The 20,863-nt window shown below is 42.3% G+C and overlaps 1 protein-coding gene and 1 non-coding gene across 3 annotated transcripts in view; one reads left to right on the forward strand and one right to left on the reverse strand.

Moving 5' to 3' along the window:
- The window catches only part of HADHB (hydroxyacyl-CoA dehydrogenase trifunctional multienzyme complex subunit beta), a 41,517-nt gene extending 29,470 nt beyond the window's left edge, over positions 1-12,047 (forward strand). For both annotated transcript variants that reach the window (XM_086700175.1, XM_025927134.2), the window contains exons 7-16: positions 1,044-1,131; positions 2,721-2,908; positions 3,215-3,395; positions 4,540-4,661; positions 6,956-7,035; positions 7,116-7,163; positions 8,003-8,090; positions 8,415-8,489; positions 8,894-9,058; positions 10,983-12,047. In XM_086700175.1, coding sequence (XP_086556301.1) covers positions 1,044-1,131; positions 2,721-2,908; positions 3,215-3,395; positions 4,540-4,661; positions 6,956-7,035; positions 7,116-7,163; positions 8,003-8,090; positions 8,415-8,489; positions 8,894-9,058; positions 10,983-11,018 — 1,071 coding nt within the window. In that variant the 3' untranslated portion in view covers positions 11,019-12,047. The remainder of the gene's footprint in view (positions 1-1,043; positions 1,132-2,720; positions 2,909-3,214; positions 3,396-4,539; positions 4,662-6,955; positions 7,036-7,115; positions 7,164-8,002; positions 8,091-8,414; positions 8,490-8,893; positions 9,059-10,982) is intronic.
- Positions 12,048-17,640: 5,593 nt separating this feature from the next.
- On the reverse strand, positions 17,641-17,747 carry LOC112864413 (U6 spliceosomal RNA). Its single transcript, XR_003223960.1, has one exon. It is a non-coding gene; the product is annotated as a U6 spliceosomal RNA (small nuclear RNA).
- Between the last annotated feature and the right edge of the window lie 3,116 nt (positions 17,748-20,863).

Genomic DNA, 20,863 nt, shown 5'->3' on the forward strand with positions numbered 1-20,863 from the left:
TTTTTTTTTTTTTTAATTTTTTTACATTTATTCATTTTTGAGAGACAGAGAGAGAGAGACAGAGCACAAGCAGGGGAGGGGCAGAGAGAGAGGGAGACACAGAATCCGAAGCAGGCTCCAGGCTCCCAGCTGTCAGCACAGAGCCCGACGCGGGGCTCGAACTCAGAAACCGCGAGATCATGACCTGAGCTGAAGTTGGATGCACAACCGACTGAGCCACCCAGGCGCCCCTGGAGGGCCTCAGTTCTTGTCAAGACCCCTCAAATTGTTCTCTCTTGAAGCGACTATTGTGTCATCATCCTGGACAGGTTTGTCTTTTTCCAGTTGGTTAGCTGGTCTGACCTTATTTCAAAGATGCTTACTTGGGGCTTAGGCACTTTTGCAAAGTTTCTTTCATCAACTTGAACTCCTCCTTAATGGCAAGTTTTCCAAGTTGCCTTTGCATTGGGTCTTCAGGGTGCTCTCTGAATTCTGTGGCAGTCACAAAGAGAGACGGACTAGCAGTGGGAGGAATGAGTGGAGAGCAGGCAGGGACCTGAGTGGGAAGGCTGTTAGGGGAGTGGTTGGTTCTTTAGAAATCACTTTCTGCTTTGGTAACTTTTGCTTTGCCACCAAGCCTTTCAAGTGCAGGAACACAGATCGTGAGGATCTTACTCCATGACCTATTTCATCCTTCCACCAGGTGGATTTCAAAGGTTTACTTCAAGGCTATTTGGAAATTTAGATTAAAATCCAGTTATGTATTGATATTCTCGAAGGCCCAGAGCACAGCATTGCTAAGGAATTAGGTGACCTGTAGCCTGTTGACCACACTGGAAACTGGCTACCAAGAATTTCGTCAAGCGCTTGTCGGTTAATGGCTAGATGAAAAATGAGTGGGCCATTTCCATGATGGGCCTAATTTCATTCTGAATGTTACTCTGTAGAGTATTAACCTCAAACCCTTTCCTGATTCACCACACGGAGAAGTGGTGCTCACATGACATCATTTCCACGTAACGCTTCCTTTAGAAGTGACCGTTTCGTTCCTGTATTTCTTGAAGGCTGCCCTGGGAGCTGGCTTCTCTGACAAGACTCCTGCTCACACTGTCACCATGGCTTGCATCTCTGCCAACCAAGCCATGACCACAGGTATGTTTACTTGAAAGCAGAAGGTACATGTTAATTCTCCTTGGTCGTTTATACGATCATAAAAAAAAGTACTCTTAACAAAAGTATATGATCAGCAGAGATCTCTGAATTTGTGTCGTTTTTCAAAAATAAGGTCATATTTAACATTTTCGATTTTTGAAGTAGTTCTCATCTTTTCTTGCTGTCTATGCCTGAGGGACACAACCATTCATGTAGTTTCTCCATCAGTAATGTGGCTGGCCACAGCAGGGATTATCAGCTGGAGAAGTATGTCTCTAGGAGGGTGCTTCTGAATTTGAGCCATGAATAATTTATAACCTGTTGGTTTTGTGGTTTTTTTTAATTTTTTTTTAACATTTATTTATTTTTGAGACAGAGATAGAGCATGAACGGGGGAGGGTCAGAGAGAGGGAGACACAGAATCTGAAACAGGCTCCAGGCTCTGAGCTGTCAGCACAGAGCCCGACGCGGGGCTTGAACTCATGGACTGCGAGATCATGACCTGAGCTGAAGTCGGCAGCTCAACCGACTGAGCCACCCAGGTGCCCCTAACCTGTTGGGTTTTAAAAGTCAGGTGAATCCCAGGGCTGCTGGGTGGCTCAGTCAGTTAAGCATCTGACTTTGGCTCAGGTCATGATCTCGCAGTCCATGAGTTCAAGCCCCGCGTCGGGCTCTGTGCTGACAGCTCAGAGCCTGCAGCCTGCTTCGGATTCTTTGTCTCCCTCTCTCTCTCTCTCTCTCTCTCTCTCTGCTCCCCTCTCCTCTCAAATATAAATAAACATTAAAAAAAAAAAGTTAGAAAAAAAATGGTTAAGTTAGGGGAGTCTAATACACCCCCATGAAGGTTGTGGCCCAAGTGATAAATCACTGTGTAAGAAGTACAGTACAGACTCTTTCCTCTGCTTTCTCCCCACACCTGTGGAATTTTAATAATTAGTTACAAATTCTCCTGACAAACTCTAGCAAAATAGTGGGACATTTTGCAGTGGCAGTGCCTGTTGTGAAAAGACCGAAACCTGAAAGATGACTGTGCTCTTTTAGTAACATCAAGGCCAGGTTGCAGCCTGCCTCATGAGTGGCAGAAAATGATGCCACAGGCCGTGATTGGGGGCATTCACCACTCTATGAAGCATGTGACAACTTCCAGATAGAGCAACAAAATACTCGCCAGTGGCTAGAAAGAGGAGCAGAGGTTGCCTTACATCTTCAAAAGCTAGACTTTCTCTAGCTTGTAGTAAAAATTCCTGTTGTAGGGATAAAAATCTTTCTGAAAACTAAAGCTGGGAGTTTGTAAAATATGCAGAATGTTCTGGTTTAGACTGATTTGAGGGTTGGTCCAGTGGATATTTCCAGAAGCTGTTGTCCATATGGACTGAATGAAACTTGTTTTTCTCTAGTGCATTGAATATAGTTTTAGTCATTCAAAAAAATTATCTTAATCCCTCTGAAAAAGTTAAAAGCATAATTACACATGTTATAGAATGCTGATAACTGTCGTACAACAGGAATTTAATCAAGAAGCTTCAATTATCAGTGGTCTGTTAATTTCTGCAAAAGATGCTCATGTTCCTGTAACCTGTGCCCTGTAGGTGTTGGCTTGATCGCCTCCGGGCAGTGTGATGTGGTCGTGGCAGGTGGTGTAGAGTTAATGTCTGATGTCCCTATTCGTCATTCAAGGAAAATGAGGAAGATGTTGCTTGATCTCAATAAGGCCAAGACTCTGGGTCAGCGACTGTCTTTAATCTCTAAATTCAGATTGAATTTCCTGTCACCTGAGGTAAGACTTGGGACCTCTTATGTAAAGACCTGTGCTTCCAAAGCATCCCACTGCAAAGATACATAATTAGTTATACGGTCGGTTATGCTCATTTGTAGATTCTGTTAGTTACAGGGAAAGGTTAATTATTTGCTCAAGATGGGGAAAAAAGATGGTGCTTAGAAAATTTGAATTTGTAAGCCCTCCTGAGAGACGCCCTGCTCACAAAAAGCTTCTCCTGTCTTGGTCTTGACTTTCCCAGATAACCCTGGGCATGGTATAACACCTGTTGACAGCGTACCTGATCCTGTACGTTCCCTTCCCCAGCTCCCTGCGGTGGCCGAGTTCTCCACCAGTGAGACCATGGGCCACTCTGCAGACCGACTGGCCGCTGCCTTTGCTGTTTCTCGACTGGACCAGGATGAGTACGCGCTGCGCTCTCACAGCCTGGCCAAGAAGGCCCAGGATGAAGGACTCCTGTCTGATGTTGTGCCCTTCAAAGTACCAGGTAAAATGGTTTCCTCAGCTTTATAAAGGAGGATGCTTCATGCCACCTGTTAGGGAGTTCTGAGAGTTCTGAATCGCTTCTGAAACTCCAAAAGCCCCAAATGACTTCTCAGTAAGTATGTTGGTCCTGTTTCCAGAACACTCACTTTTAAACATGGACTCAGGGTTCGATTTATGTTGTAATAGGTCAATATTTTATTTTTTTTAATGTTTATTTATTTTGACAGCATGTGCACAAGTGGGGGTGGGGGCGGAGGGGGAGAAAGAGAGGGGGAGGGAAGGAGACAATGAATCCCAAGCAGGCTCTGCACTGCCAGTGCAGAAGAGTGCAAGGGGTGGGGCTTGATCTCACAACCGTGAGCATGACCTAAGCCGAAACCAAGAGTCAGACATTTAACCAATTGAGCCACCCAGGTGCTCCACAACATTTTAAAGAGAAGTTTTCATAAGAGTCTGCTTTTACGTCTTCCTGCTGTATTTTAGTTTTTATGTAGATGCCCATTTAAAAATTCTTCATTCATGTGATTTCTGAATAGAAGAATAGTCAAATGTGAATAAATACCTTAAGAAAGTAGGGTGTCCTGGGCACCTGGGTGGCTTAGTCGGTTAAACGTCTAACTTCAGCTCAGGTCGTGATCTCACGGTTCGTGAGTTCGAGCCCCGCATCGGGCTCTGTGCTGACAGCTCAGAGCCTGGAGCCTGCTTCGGATTCTGTGTCTCCCTCTCTCTGCCCCTTCCCCGCTCATACTCTGTCTCTCTCAAAAATAAATGAACATTTAAAAAAAAAAAGAAAGAAAGTAGGGTGTCCTTTTGTTAGATCATTTAGATTATTTCCCAGATGTCTTAAAAATATAGTTCAGGGGTGCCTGACTGGCTCAGTTGGTAGAACATGCGACTCTTGATCTCAGGGTTGTAGGTTCAAGCCCCATGTTAGGGATAAAGATTACTTAAAAAAAAAAAAAAAATCTAAAACAAAGTATTGATTAAGATTCGATGACATCTTAATAACTGTAAAAGATTTTCTTTTTAGTAAATAGCTATGGGTTACATTTCATTTGTTCTTATAGTTTTTAAAACATTTCTCTGGAGAAGATATATAAAGCTTGTACTTCTTTAGAGTTAAAAAGTTCATGTTTTTTTTTTAGGAAAAGATACAGTTACCAAAGATAATGGCATTCGTCCTTCGTCTCTGGAGCAGATGGCCAAACTAAAACCTGCATTCATCAAGCCCTATGGCACAGTGACGGCTGCAAATTCTTCTTTCCTGGTAACTATGTGTGCTCTTTGTGTTTACTAGTGACTTTTATATCTGTGGCCTTTCAGTAGAAAAGCCTACAATAGATCTATTTATATGTATTATAGAGGCGTAAACATCTAAGTTATTCATTATAAAAATATTAAAATGGGATTATTAAAAAAACAAAAAGAAGCCTAGTTTAAGGCCTTCAGAGTCACCTAATCTAGCCACCATTCTGATACAAAAAGCTGTTCACTTCAGGCATTTAACCAGTCAGGAAGCTCTGATTAGCTCTCCTAGGCACTGGGGGTAGAAAGGCCAGTGATGATAATGCCAGGAGAAGATGCGATGGAGGTTGTAAGCACAGGCTAACAGAGAAGACGCACACGGGGGGAGTCAGAGAGGCTCCGTCGAGGAGGTAGCATCTGAGCAGCAAATCTTGAAGGAAGGGTACAAGCCAGTTCAAGAAGTGTAATAAATGCATTCTAGGCAAGGGGAACAGCAAAGAGGTATGAGAGCGAGGGTTTCTTTGGGGAAAAGCTTGGTTGGAGCATAGGATGTGAATTTGAGGAGTTGTATGAGATGTGGAAAGTAGGCAGAGAGTGTGACAAGTTATCTTTTAGCTCCGCTTGTTAGAAAATGATGCTCTATACTGGTCCCCAATTACGTTACTATAAGCGATTTCTATAAGCATTTTCCTATAAAACATAGAATAAGTATATCTACCCTCATTTCTTGGGGTGGTGGTTTTATTTATCAGCATATAGCTTCATATCCTTCCTCGTTTTTTGGCTCAGAGCCAAATGGATGTTAACTAAACATCCCTTTGATTCTGTTTCTGCTCACAAGATGCGGTTTCTTTTCTCCTACCACCTTGGGGTATAGTCCTCTGGATAGAGTCTAGCTGGTCAGCATTTCTTTTACAATGTATCTTCCTTACCTGCATGGGTAACATGGGTACATGTTGACATGTTTGACTTTGTTAAGTGACTACTTAACCCCCACTCTTGGGCTAGGGGAGGGGTGCCTGGAATGATTCCAGCAGGATGGTACGCCACCATCTTGTTAGGCGTGAGCGGTGAAGGACTGGTTAGATAATCATTTCCACCACCAAATTGAATGATAGGGCCATATGGGGTGGGCTATACTCTTGCCAGATCTGAACTTCTTTGATTACTTCTGGTGTGTGCTAAAGGGGCGGGTTTAGTCATTGGAAGTCAGAAATGCAAATCATCAGAGGCAGCACATCACAGATAGGTGGGTTTTGGGCAATGTGTTGATGCACCACATTCATTGTAACTTTGCACAATGGCACATTGAACATATTAATGTAATGTCCATAAACCATTATTATGTATGGTCACCGCTGTTTCCAGACCTTATGGCTCCTCTGTTGGTGGTAAGGTAGCTCCATCGTGACTTCAGGGTTACTAAGTTAAAATAATATCATAGAATGTGGTAGAAATTGTTCTTATGTTGCAAACTCCGAAGTAGTGGGTTTTGGATTTTTTTTTCTTTTTAATGTTTATTTTTGAGAGAAAGAGGGTGAGCAGGGGAGGGACAAAGAGAAAGGGAGACACAGAATCCGAAGCAGGCTCCAGCTATCAGCACAGAGCCCAACGTGGGGCTCAAACTCATGAACCATGAGATCATGACCTGAGCTCAAGTTGAACACTTAAATGACTGAACCACCTAGGTGCCCCTGGATTTTTTTTTTTTTTTTTTTTTTTTTTGAGCTTTCTTTTAGTCGTGGTATAAGGCTTTTTTTCAGTGGTAGCTCTTTGTCTCTCAACTTGATTTCTCAGTTGGTAAGAAGTATATGGGGTGTGTCCAGAGAGGAAAGACCATGGTTCCAATGTTCTCAGCTGCCTGCCTGTTTCTTTCATATCACCTCGAAGCCTGTGTTTCCTTCCACAGGCAGGAAACAAGTTCAGAAACAGTCCATAAAATGTAAAAATAAGTAAGTAAATGAGAGACTATTTTAATTCATAAGATTTCTCATATTCTGTGTCAAAAGCAAAAATCTTTTGGCTTAAGTTTATTATGAATACATACTTCTCATGTTACCTATTCTCTTTGTCCATTTTGATAATGATGGTACTTTTTGACAGGTTTTTCTACCCTCTTCCTTAAAACAATGGGTCAGTGTGTGTATTTGGGTCGCCCATTAATTATGGATAAAATGAAAATAGTTTTGTTTTATAAAATCTCTGTATACAGTGTAATTAGTTGATAGATTCAGGAACACTACATAGAAGATGGTTGTACAGAGACTTCCAGAAAGGCTGAAGAATTTAACGTTATTGTTCTCCTTAACATTTCAGACTGATGGTGCATCTGCAATGCTGATAATGGCAGAGGAGAAAGCTCTGGCCATGGGTTATAAGCCAAAGGCATATTTGAGGTAAAGTAAATGTTCAAATAAATGGCCGCCTCAGTTTCTTTATTTTATTACTGGAGCTAACCCCTCTGTTTTTTACCTAGGGATTTTGTGTATGTGTCTCAGGATCCAAAAGATCAACTTTTACTTGGGTAGGTAACAGTGTAGAAATATCCTAGGACTATGATTAGAAGTATTTGATTACCCACATTTATTATATAGATTTTAAAGTACATTAAGTTCTGAGTTCATAATTGTTTTGTGTGTTGGATTCTTAAAAATAATCCTTTATGTTGGTATATTATTTTACAGTTTTGGATTGTTTTTCCTCTTTTTTTGTATACATTTCTACATATATAATGTATTCTTTTTTCATTAAGGTGTCATAAGCATTTTTTCATATTGCTACATAGTCTTTTTTTTTTTTTTTTAAATTTTTTTTTCAACGTTTATTTATTTTGGGGACAGAGAGAGACAGAGCATGAATGGGGGAGGGGCAGAGAGAGAGGGAGACACAGAATCGGAAACAGGCTCCAGGCTCTGAGCCATCAGCCCAGAGCCCGACGCGGGGCTCGAACTCACAGAGCGCGAGATCGTGACCTGGCTGAAGTCGGACGCTTAACCGACTGCGCCACCCAGGCGCCCCGCTACATAGTCTTTATAATGGCCTTTTATGAAAGCCTCCTGGTGTTTAGACTGTCTTCCCATCCCTCACAGCTCTGTGTTTTTCTAATTCTTCACATTATTTATTTGCCCTTCTCTTTCATAGTTTGTTTATTAGCTATATCCCTGACTCTAGAATGTAAACTTTGTAAGGACAGAGGCTATGTCTGTTTAGTTCACTATTGTGCCCCCAATACTTAATATTTGTACAGAAGCAGTGAATGAGTGGAGGGCATGATAATACCTTATGTAAAACTCACCTTGGAGGATAAGGAGTTCTTAGGTTAAAAATTAAAGTTTTAACACATTACTTATTTTTTCTTTTTAGACCAACTTACGCTACTCCAAAAGTTCTGGAAAGGGCAGGATTAACAATGACTGATATCGATGCTTTTGAATTTCATGAAGCATTCTCAGTAAGTCACTTAAAAGATACATATCAAAGGACTGTAATCATAAAAAATGTATTGTGTTGGGGAGATCCAAGTGTGTTTTATGATAGTGTTATAAAACACAAGTAGAGCTTTATATTTGAAATACTGACCTATACTGTTGGAAGGGGTGTTAAGTGGGGGGAATCCAGTCGTGCAGTTTTGAAGACATACCTTTTGCTGTGATCTCTTAGAGGCCCTTCAAAAGAAGCAAATGTTTCCTTAGGAAGATTTCACTGAAAACTGATGTAAAGATTTGCTCAACTTTAATGTCAAGGGACATTAATAACAAGGTCCTTTCCCTTGTAGGGTCAGATTTTGGCTAATTTTAAAGCCATGGATTCTGATTGGTTTGCACAAAATTACATGGGTAGAAAAACCAAGGTAAGTGATTAAAAGCATGCTTGAATTTCCAAAGCACAGTAATATTTGGGCTGTTAATAAAAATATGAAGGGGAAAGCAATTCCTTTTTATGAAGAATTTTTTATTTTAGTAAATGTATTTATTTCTTCGTTGGAAAATAGTTCCTGGAAATCTTTAGAAAAAATGAAAGTAAAATTCTGTTTTGTCTTTTGTTCTTCCAGTTCTGGTGTTAGGTGAAGGTAAATAGACAGTGGCTTTCAGAATTGACCTAGAATTTCTTTCTTTACGATAAAGTAATACGTGACGTGTCTCAAGTTAGTCATTTTCTCCATCTCTGTTACCTGCCTCTTGCTAGGAGTCTGGCCTGATTCTTAATCTTAAGTAAACTCATCATTATATTTGTGTCTGTTTTTGTGGGAGCCAGGTTGGGTCACCTCCCTTGGAGAAGTTTAACAACTGGGGTGGATCGCTGTCCCTGGGACACCCATTTGGAGCTACTGGCTGCCGGTTGGTCATGGCAGCTGCCAACAGATTACGGAAGGAGGGAGGCCAGTATGGCTTGGTGGCTGCCTGTGCCGCTGGAGGGCAGGTATGTCACAGCAGCTTCAGAGGTGCTTCTGGAAAGTCATTTTCTTGCAAACCAAACCAGCTCATTCCAAGCACGTTTCATTTGCTTCACTTTGAAACATCCTTAGAGCAGTATTTCTGATGACAGACAACTAAAAAACAGCAGCCTATTTTGAGGGAGGAGGGTACAACTTTAATTCTTGATCGTACTTTGGAAGGAAGGTAGTTTTTAAACTCGAGCTATTTCTATTCCTAAAATAATGTTTATATATATTTTTTAATTTTAAAAGGAATACATCCTCATTATGTTTCTATATACAAAAAGCGTGTAGAAAAAAATGAGAGCCGGGGCACCTGAGTGGTTCAGTCGGTTAAGCGTCTGACTCTTGGTTTCAGCTCAGGTCATGATCTCATGGTTTCCGGGGTTCAAGCCCCACATCGGCCTCTGTGCTGAGTGCGAAGAGGGATCCTCTCTGTACTTCTCTCTCTGCTCCTCCCCCAGTGCACTGTCTCTGTCTTAAACTGAAAAAAAATTTTTTTCTTATTTTTTTTTTTTTTTTAATTTTTTTTTTTTCAACGTTTATTTATTTTTGGGACAGAGAGAGACAGAGCATGAACGGGGGAGGGGCAGAGAGAGAGAGGGAGACACAGAATCGGAAACAGGCTCCAGGCTCTGAGCCATCAGCGCAGAGCCTGACGCGGGGCTCGAACTCACGGACCGCGAGATCGTGACCTGGCTGAAGTCGGACGCCTAACCGACTGCGCCACCCAGGCGCCCCAAAAATTTTTTTCTTAGATAAAATTTTACTCATTTATCTAGTCACCCTGAGGTCATATTTATAAAATCTCTCCGAAAAGTAAATTATCTTTCCTGAAAACTGAATTATACCTTAATTGGAAAATTAATTTACTGCTGGGTAACTTATTGCTGTTTATTTGGGGGGAATTTGTTATTCTACAGATTTCTTTCATTGGCCTTACTTGCATTACAGACACAACTTCCTACCTGCTACATATGGCATTTCACTCTGGGAATAAAATCCAAAAGGAGGGCTGATTGTAATCTTTTTGTCCCCAGTCCTGAGGGAAACAGATCTGGTTTTCTTCCAGATTACAGAAACTTTTCTGTTGCTGATCAAGCTTATAAATATATAAGCTATATAAAAGTTTAAACATCTTGCATTTAAAAGCCTTTATTTATGACCTGTCTCAGAAACTGAAGAAACAAGGGGTCAGTTATTTGTAGGCTAGAGTATTTCAGACTTCATGATGAAAAGCACTTTTCAGTCTGTGTACCTTTGTCCAGAGAAAACCATAGTCAGGACTGGAGCCCCCCACCCCCCCCCCCCGATCTGTCTGTGCCAGGCTTAACTGAGGGAGATAACGAGGGCACAGTATCGTGCGGGGTGGGCAGCCCACGTGGGTTAGTGTCTTGTGGTTTCTAGTGTGTGCTCCCTGGTTGCTCACCTAGCACACAGAGTAAAACCCAATACCGGATGCTTTTGTGGATGAATGAAGAATACCACCCAGTACCTTTCTTCTAGAAGTTTACAGTCTGGTGAAGGCGAGAGGAGATGATTAAAAAGTAGATTAAACCTGGCATTGTTTCATCAAGAGCCAAATAAGTGATGCAAATGTGACTGGGAGACCAGAGGAGGAATCCCGCATTGTGGATATAGAGTAGAGTGTCTCAGCGTTGTCTCTATTAACATTTGGGGCCAGATAATTATTTGTTATGGGGGGGTTGTGTTCCGTGTTGTAGGATGTTTAGCGGGATCTCTACCCACTAGATGCCAGTGGCAACACTCCCCTTGCCCACACACACACAAGATCACACAGTGTTTGAAAGCCCGTACTTTTCCCATTGTTCCCTTTTGCCTCAGGACTGGCTGGATTCATTGCCTTCCGTTGCTCTAACGGAGCTCTTTTTTTTTTCTCCTTTACAGGGCCATGCGATGATAGTGGAAGCTTATCCAAAATAATAAAGGAGAGGTGACCTGGAGTTTCTGCGCAACACTCGCACTAGGCAATGCCATTCCAATGCATTACTAACTGACATCCTTAGTTCCTATCTCCTCTTAGGAAAAGACAATTTGTGGCCTTCTGTTCAATACTTTGCAATTAAGCCTTGCTAGTATTCTGAGCTTTTCAGTAATCATGGCTTACTACTCTTTCAGGGATTTCTTAATCAGCAGAATCTCTCAGTGTTATGTTTAAACAGTTGTTTGGGGGCTCTGTTTTCATTAAATACTTAAATGAGTGGTTGCAGTTCAGGAGAGAGGTTCTCTGAGATTTGGAATCATCTTTGTAACATTTGCAAAGTATACTCCTTCCTATTTGTGACCTAAAGATGCGTGTTTTCTATAAAATACAAACCAATGTGCCTAAAGAAACTTAATTATGGAAAGGTAATTCAGAGTTTAAATGTCACTGAAAACTTACAGTAAATGTTTAGATATATAAGTACCCTGTTACACTTAATAAAGTGAGGGAGTATTGAAGAACTGTTTGCCTTAGTTTTTACCAGAGGTAAAGGGTGGTTCCCTTGGCTTGGGGGCAGATTTTGCCTTTAATTACTCATTTGTAACTTTTAGCCATTTTAGTCAGTCATGTGGCTGCTAGGGGTATAAAGAGGGTCCTGCTTTAGAATAACACCTTTTTGGGGCTCCTGGGTGGCTCATTCGGTTGAGCATCCAACTTCTGCTCAGGTCACGATCCCACGGTTCGTTGGGTTCGAGCCCCGCGTTGGGCTCTGTGCTGACAGCTCAGACCCTGGAGGCTGCTTCTGATTCTCTGTCTCCCTCTCTCTCTGCCCCTCCCCTGCTCATGCTCTGTCTCTCAAAAATAAATAAATGTTAAAAAAAAAACCAAAAAACCATTTTAGAATAACACTTTTTTCCCCATTGCTCCTTGGGGGTAAATTTATTTCACTGTTTGGAGATGTCTCTGCCAGGATTTAAGTCAAGTGTAAAGAAATTTTATAAATAAAAACATTAAAAACCTTTTTAAAAAAGGGGTGCCTGGGGGCGCCTGGGTGGCGCAGTCGGTTAAGTGTCCAACTTCAGCCAGGTCACGATCTCGCGGTCTGTGGGTTCGAGCCCCGCGTCGGGCTCTGGGCTGATGGCTCAGAGCCTGGAGCCTGCTTCCGATTCTGTGTCTCCCTCTCTCTCTGCCCCTCCCCCGTTCATGCTCTGTCTCTCTCTGTCCCAAAAATAAATAAACGTTGAAAAAAAAAAATTAAAAAAAAAAAGGGGTGCCTGGGGGGCTCAGTTAGTTAAGTGTCCGACTTTGGCTCAAGTGATGGTCTCACAGTTCATGGGTTTGAGCCCCACGCTGGGCTCTGCTGACAGCTCCAGGCTGGAACCTGCTGCGGATTCTGTCTCCTCCTCTCTCTCTGCCACCCCTCCCCCCCGCCTGCCCGCCGTTTGCGCTCTCTCAAAAATAAACCTTAAAAAAAAAAATGGCCTGTGTTGAAATAAGAACTTTTGTTTATGTGACAGAATGGAAAGACAAACCACAAAAGGGACAAAGATACAGATACATCCTACAAAGGAGATACGTCTCTCTCTCTCACGATCTATGTCACCTTGATATAGATCTATCTTTCAAGCGATCCAGGTTATATGAAGAATTCCCGTACATCAGAAAGAAGAAAGATGACTTACAAAATAATGGGCAAAAGATATGAACCGGCATTTTTTAGAAAATAATGTAGAAATGGAGAATAAACATGAAAAGAGGCTCATTAGTAATGAAAGATCAAATTAGGATCATAATGAGCTATTCTTTTATACCCATCAGGAAAAATGAAGACTCAATATCAGGTGTTGATGAGGATGTGGAACAATAGGAACGAAAACACACCACTGGTGAGAATACAGATTGATATGAACCACTTGGAAAACAGCTTGGCATCTTGCACATTTGCATAGGACACACGGTCTGTGACCCAGCACAGGAATGCCAGGAGACGCGTGCAAGAGAGTGCATAGCACCATTCATTGCTCTTTAATAGCAAAATATTGTAAATAACAAATGTTCATTGACAGGACAGGTTCAAAAACAGGCAAAACTTAAGTCTGTTTCTGAGATGCCTACATATGAGATAAAAATGTTTTCTAAAACAGTTAAGGGAAGAGAAAAGAGGTCTTTCATACAGAAGAATTCCAAATAATACGTGTAGACTCTGTGCTCCAGGAAGTGGGACATGTCCATCCTCGGTTGAGTGTGGGCTGGACTTCATGTCTCAACTCCAGCAAATAGAGTATGAGAAGGGAAAACAAGGCATCTTTACAGTGGAGAAACATGGCAAGCACTAATTTCACTAAGTGACCAAGGTTAACATCAGTGCTGGCATGTAGATACCACATACTTCGGCATAATGTGATCAAAGGGGCACTTCACTTCAGGGGTATTCTTTCCAAATACCCATTAGCCCAGTTGGGTCATAAAAAAAACATGCAACACAAACTGAGGAACATCTACACAGAATGTGTTCAAAACTATCAAGTTCACAAAAAATAAGAGAATACGGAGAAACTCAGACCAGAGGAAGCTAAGGAGACATGACAAATGTACTATGGTATCATGGGTTGGATTTGAAACAGAAAAAAGACATAAGTGGAAAGATCTGGAAATAATGGTGTTTTGTTTTTTACCTTTTTATCCTCTTTAATCCTATAATCACAAAATAAGAAAAGTTTAGATTTCAGTTGATGTTAAAGTCCATTTCTATTTCTAGTGGCTTTTAAAAATTTACATACTAGATATATATTTTGTAAAAAATCAAATGAATACTTATAGGCGCGCCTGGGTGGCTTAGTTGAGCATCAGCTCTTGCCTCTGGCTCAGGTCATGACCCCAGGGTCGTAGGATTGAGCATTGGGCTCCACACTGAATATGGAGCCTACGTAGGATTCTCTCTCTGTCTCTCTCTCCCCCTCCCTCCCTCCCTCTGCCACTCTTTTCTGCTCACTTGCATTTTCTCTCTCTGTCTCTAAAATAGTAAAAAAGAAAATGTCATTGCCAATCCACTGTACGTACTATAGGGGAAAAAAAAGCATAGCTTGAGATTGATTTTTCTGTTAACTCATTCACTTTAGTAGACCAGTCTCAGTGACCATCTGAAGTATATGAAACTCAAAGACTTACAGGCTCTTCAGCTCTTCCTCAGACTCTGGTTGCTACTGGTCACTAATACTGTCAAAGATGGACTTTCAGACACATCTTTCCTAAGGTTCAAAAATGGCACCTGGGTGGCTCAGTCGGTTAAGCCTCTGACTCCTGATTTAGGCTCAGGTCATGATCTCACATATCCTGGGCTCAAGCCCTGAGTTGGGATTCTCTCCCTTTCTGCTCCTCCCCCGCTCATGCACACGTGCACTCCTGTGAAGGACCTCTGTCAAGCGTTTGTTTTCTTGTTCAAGTTGAAATGTTTGTTCCGGTACCTTGCACCCCCGTTGCTTATCAGTTTCAATGGCTTTCCTCATTACTGCTGTCATTTCCGTTATCTGATCAACATGCAGTTGGAATTTCTGATTTGCTTCCAAGTGCCTCCTCTCCGGTCCATGTTGAGATGTTTCAAAGATGTGTCAAGATGCATCAAGGAGGACTCCAGAGCTGTTACAACAACCCATGTCAGTCTGGGAGTGCTGCTCTTTTGACTTCATCATTATATCCAGATCATCTTTTTTGCTAGCCGTTAGCAGTCTAACTATGGATGTTCTTCCAGGGATATATGCAATTCTTTGTTCTTTGGTTGTACTTCTCTGATTTGTCTGCCTTCTTGCTGGATTCCCATAACCAACGCGGACTGTGGCCAATGTCTTGCAACTTCGTTAAGTTCTTTTTTTTTTTTTTTTTTTCAACGTTTATTTATTTTTGGGACAGAGAGAGACAGAGCATGAACGGGGGAGGGGCAGAGAGAGAGAGGGAGACACAGAATCGGAAACAGGCTCCAGGCTCCGAGCCATCAGCCCAGAGCCTGACGCGGGGCTCGAACTCACGGACCGCGAGATCGTGACCTGAGCTGAAGTCGGACGCTTAACCGACTGCGCCACCCAGGCGCTCCCGTTAAGTTCTTGAATTTCTTCCTGATCCTGCTCATCACGTCTGCTCACTTGTTGAGAGCGGTGGTTTGCTCGGTCGGAGATTCTGCTGTGTCATCACAATCTCTCAGTCTTTCAGCAAGCGCATCAGCATCAGTGAGTGCCTTGTCAGTTGTGCAACTCATTTCTAAAGGAGTATTCTGGTCTCCCTCCTCCATCAGCTGTGGTGTTAGGACCCAAAGCCTCTGCTAACTGGGGCCCACGCGCCCAAGGGAAGAGACTCCTCTCGCCTGTTCAGCTTCTTCAGCGAGCAGACGCAGAACCCAGCAGAGGCAGTCAGTGGAGGGGCGGCTGGAGGGGGCAGCAGGGCTGAGCCCCATCACTGGCCCAAGGAGAACCTTCTGGAGATAAGTTGGTTTTTGTTTAAGCCCAGAAATAAATCTGATGTGGTCCAATGATTTTTGGCAAGAGTACTAAGACCGTTTAATGGAGAAAGGACAGTCTTGTCCGCGAATGGTGTTGGGAAAATGGGCCACCTGCAAAAGAATGAAAGTTGGACCCTTACCTTACACCATGTACAAAAATTAACTCAAAGTGGATCAAACACCTAAACATAAGAGCTAAATTGATAAACTTCTTAGAAGAAAACAGGAAAAGCTACATGACATTAGATTTGGCAGTACTTTCTTGGCCGTGACACCAAAAACACTGGCAACAACAACAACTAAATAGGTTGGACTTCATCAAAATTAAAAATTTCTGTGCATCAGGGGCGCCTGGGTGGCTCAGTTGGTTAGGCATCCGGCTTCGGCTCAGGTCATGATCTCATGGTCCGTGAGTTCAAGCCCCGCGTCAGGCTCTGTGCTGACAGCTCAGAGCCTGGAGCCTGTTTCAGATTCTGTGTCTCCCTCTCTCTCTGCCCCTCCCCTGTTCATGCTCTGTCTCTCTCTGTCTCTAAATAAACGTTAAAAAATTTAAAAAATAAAAAATTTCTGTGCATCAAAGGGCAACCTATGGGAGAAAATATTTGCAAGTCATATATGATAATATCCAGAACATACAAAGAACTCTTACAACTCAACAACCAAGAAATAACCCAGTTTAAAAATGGGCAAAAGATTTAAATAGGCGTTTCTCTAAAAAATATATACAGATGACCGATAAGCACATGAAAAGATGTTCAATATCACTAGTCAACTAGTTCAACATCATTAATCAAAACTACACCGAGATACCACCTCACATCCATCAGGATATCTGTTACCAAAAAACCAGAAAATAGGGGCACCTGGGTGGCTCAGTCTATTGAGCATCTGGCTTCGGTTCAGGTTATGATCTTGTAGTTTGTGAGTTCAAGCCCCGCGTCAGACTCTGTGCTGACAGGTCAGAGCCTAGAGCCTGCTTCTGAATCTGTGTCTCCCTCTGTGCCCCTTCCCTGCTCGCTCGCTCACTTGCTCTCTCTCTCAAAAATAAATAAAAATATTTTTTTTAAAAACCCACAGAAAATAGCACACGGTGGTGAGGATGTAAGAGAAACCAGAGCCTTTGTACGCTGTTGGTGGGAATATAAAATGGTCCAGCTGCTATGGAAAACAGTATGATCGTTCCTCAAAAGATTAAAAATAGAATTATTATATGATCTAGCAACTCCATGTCTAGGTACGTACCCCAAAGAATTGAAAGCAGGGATTTGTGCACCCACATTCATAGTGGCATTATTCACAAGAGCCAATAGGGGAAAGCGACCCGAATGTGCATTGACAACTGAATGTGTGTATACGTATACACACGGTAGAGTACTATGCAGCCTTAAAAAGGGAGGCAGTCCTGGCACGTGCTACAACATGGATGAACCTTAAGTGAAATAAACCAGTCACCAAAGGACAAACACTGTGTGGTTCTACTTATATAAGGTATACAAAATAGTCACCTTCGTTGAGACAGGAAGTAGAATGACGGTTACCAGGGACTGGAGTGGGGGGAATGGGGAGTCGCTGAATAGGTATAGAGTTTCAGTTTCGAAAGATGAGTTCTGGAGATTGGTCGCACAGCACTGTGAATGTACCTTCCACTATGCAACTGTATGCTTGGTTAAAGTGGTAAATTTTCCGTGTTTCACCACAAAAAAATTTTCTTAGTGTTACGTTGATCACATTCAGAGTAGAAGTTACCTCTGGGCGGGAGGCAGTGGGATCGGATTGGAGAGGGCTTTCGTGGTGTCTCTGAAGTTCTAGGTCTGCAGTTAGGTCACGTTCACCCAGCTTTACATAAGTTATATGCTATTTCTAAACATTCTTTTTTTTATATTAAATATTATTTATTGTCAGATTGGTTCCCATACAATACCCAGTGCTCATCCCAACAGGTGCCCATCACCCACTTTCCCCTCTCCCCACCCCCCCACCCACCCTCAGTTTGTTCTCAGTGTTTAAGAGTCTCTTATGGTTTGCCTCCCTCCCTCTCTGTAACTTTTTTTCGCCCTTCCCCTCCCCCATGGTCTTCTGTTGAGTTTCTCAGGATCCACATATGAGTGAAAACATATGGTATCTGTCTTTCTAAAAATCTGGAACGCTGCACGAATTTGTGTGTCCTCCTTGCACAGGGGCCGTGCTAATCTTCTCTGTATGGTTTCGATTTTAGTATATGTGCTGCCGAAGCGAGCACTGTTTCTAAACATTCTATGCGTAAGAGAAACTGAGCGATTTTCGGTAGTGTGACTGCTACAAAAGACGACCCTTGGCTGTCATGGTTACAGATGCCTCCATCTAAAGTACACATTGCTGGGGCACCTGGGTGGCTCAGTCGGTTAAGTGTCTGACTTTGGCTCAGGTCATGATCTCACAGTTCGTGAGTTCGAGCCCTGCATCGGGCTCTGTGCTGACAGCTCAGAGCCTGGAGCCTGCTTTGGATTCTGTGTCTCTCTCTGCTCCTCCCCTGCTCATGCTCTGTCTCTCTCTCCTTCAAAAGTAAATAATAACATTTAAAAAAAAATAAAGTACACATTGCTGTTTGTTCTCAGGTACCTCGAACTGGTTACGCTATTTTTTTCATGTTTATTCATTTTTGAGAGACAGGGAGAGAGTACAAGTGGAGGAGAGACAAAGAGTGGGGGACACAGGATCCAAAGCGGGCTCTGCCCCGACAGCAGACAGCCCGACGTAGGCGGGGCCAGAACTCACAAGCCATTCGATCAGGACCTGAGCCAAAGTCAGATGCTCAACCCAGTGAACCACCCAGGTGCCTGCCCCCCTCCCCCGTTATGCTCTTCTTAAAAATCCCAACTTAAGTGCTTCCCTTTTCATATAAAACTTTAATTAGACCCTTTGTTCCACCAAATAACCATTTGGGAGGAGAGCCTTGACTTGCCCTCATCTTTCATTCACACTTCAGAAGTGCACTTCCCCCCTGTGCTCCCCTCCCTCACCCGCCACCCCCACCCCCCCACCGATTCTCTGATTCTGAGCAAAAGTCCCTGTTCTTGCTGTGGTCTGTATAGTTCATTCATTCAATAAATACTTAAACTGAGTACCTGTTACATGTCAAGCATATTTTAGATGCTGAAGCTACAGCAACCAGCAAACCAGACACATTCTTTGCACCTTTGCATCCATCTTTCCGGAGAGAGGAATCCTAATTCTCAGCCTATCTTCTCCCCCTACCCTTTCTCATTTACGTTTTAAATTTTTTCCTCCAGGTCTCTCCAATTCCAGTCTCTCTCAAGGAATGAAAAGCAGTAGCAGTCTCCAGTCTTCTTCTGGGACTTAATGGATGACTCAGAGGTCCTCTGTCTGTGTCCGCTGTGGTTTATCTGGGACTCTGAACTGGTATGTTATGCTCTTTCAATGAAGAGGGATCATTGGTTGAGAGGAAATGGGAGAGTGTGGGGATGAAGGACAAAAACACTGAGGAAAAATACTACTCTGGAAAGAAATGCATTATTGTGAAAGAGACCAAGCATTTAGACATGTTGCCAATGTTTGCCTGCCCTAAACTCAACCAGGAGCCCCTTTCCCCCTCCACGCTTAGGGAACTGTCAGCGATCAGACAGAATTGATTCCCAAAACAGAAGTCCAAGCTTCCTCGAGAACCTCTAATGTAGTCCACCCTTCTGTACAAATCTAAATTCCAGGGGGTATTTTGTTTATGGGTTTGTTTTTTGTTGTTGTTGTTGTTTTTGCTTGACAAGTTTCTATTTTTAAATATGCAAAATGTTCAGAAGAACTCTTTCAAAATAACGTTTTTTCTACCATAGAAACACATGCTCATTGTAAAAAATAATTCAAATAATATTTACAGAGCAAGAAAAAAGTGAAAAATCAAGTAGCAAGATACCGTTAATATTTTGATATCTCTCTTTTTCAGTGCACACATATTTGGACACAAAGGGACACAATTTTGGTATGGACCAAAATTGGCTGGTATAATGCTGTTCTGGAACCCTTTTGTCTTACTTAGCTGTAGAGCCTAAACATTTTCCCGTATCAGTAGGTGTAGCTATACGTCGTCATTTTAAATGACCACATAGCACTCCTTTGGTAGATATAGCCTCATTGGTTTTACCAAGTGTGCTTTGTGGAGGATATAAACACACTGGAACGCACATCCTTGGTACATTCATCTGCTCACTTGTCTGCTTATTTCTTTAGGCCGTCTTTTCAGAAATGGAATTTAGAAATGAAATCTTTACTTTCTTATATTTACCTCCAGAACTTTCTTTTCAGTCTTTCTTTATGTGACAACCAAGGGAACGAAGGCTTAATGTCACTTCATTTGTCAATCCTAACGTATGTTTTTAGCAGCAAAGCATGCATTGAGTGCGTGTCGTCATTTGAGAAGGAAATATGAGAACGTATATTTCTACAGAAGCACACTCAGGGGTCTCTGCTGCTTTTAAAGCAAACGTGTATTATTTGAACTCTTCACAAATAATTTTATGATTTAAAAAATTAAGACTGTAAATATTAATGAAGTACAAGGGCAATTGAGACAGGACCCTGTGGCCAGGGAAACCAGCAGGCAAAGCCCTCGCTGTTTCAGTGGCTGCCCGCCTCCCATGGGGGCTGGAACAAGTCCGAGGCATAGAACGGTTACAAGTGCCCTGCTGAGTTGGTATCTTCTATTTGAACGAAACAATTGAATCCATGTAGGGAACTATTTAGGCTGACTTCTGTACAATGAAAACACACAGATCCATGTTTATAAGAAAACTGTTTTCAAGAGCATATTCATTTCAACAGAAAGCATTCCCATTCCATTTTATAAAAATAGCCATGACTTTTGTAATTTAACAAAGGCTCATTCATAAGAATTTTTTTCCATTTCTCTGGTTGAAAAATTTTTCAGAACCCTCCCATCATCTTGTGGATTCCATGAGTTAATTCAACTAGATGTCTTGGTATCCTCTCAAGGCTTTAAAAAAAAAAATGTCTTCTCCATATCTGGTCTTAGCTTGAGCCTGTCACATTTATCGATCGATTGATTGATTTGTTAGTTTATGCTTTTGTTTACTTTTTGAGAGAAAGAGCAGGGGAGGGGCAGAGAGAGAGGGAGACACAGAATCCCAAGCAGGCTTTTTTGCACTGTCAGCTCAGAGTCTGATGTGGGGCTCGAGCTCATGAACCGCGAGATCATGACCTGAGCCCAAATCAAGAGTCAGATACTAAACCGACTGAGCCACCCAGGTGACCTGAGCCTGTCACTTTTAAATGCCCCTTTTTGTCATCTTGTTGCCTTAATTCTTAGCGGTCAGTGGCAACTTCCTCTCTACTGTAAAATCATTA

Source organism: Puma concolor, chromosome A3, assembly GCF_028749965.1.
Source record: "Puma concolor isolate L17-30 chromosome A3, mPumCon1.1.hap2, whole genome shotgun sequence".
NCBI classification, from domain to species: domain Eukaryota; kingdom Metazoa; phylum Chordata; class Mammalia; order Carnivora; family Felidae; genus Puma; species Puma concolor.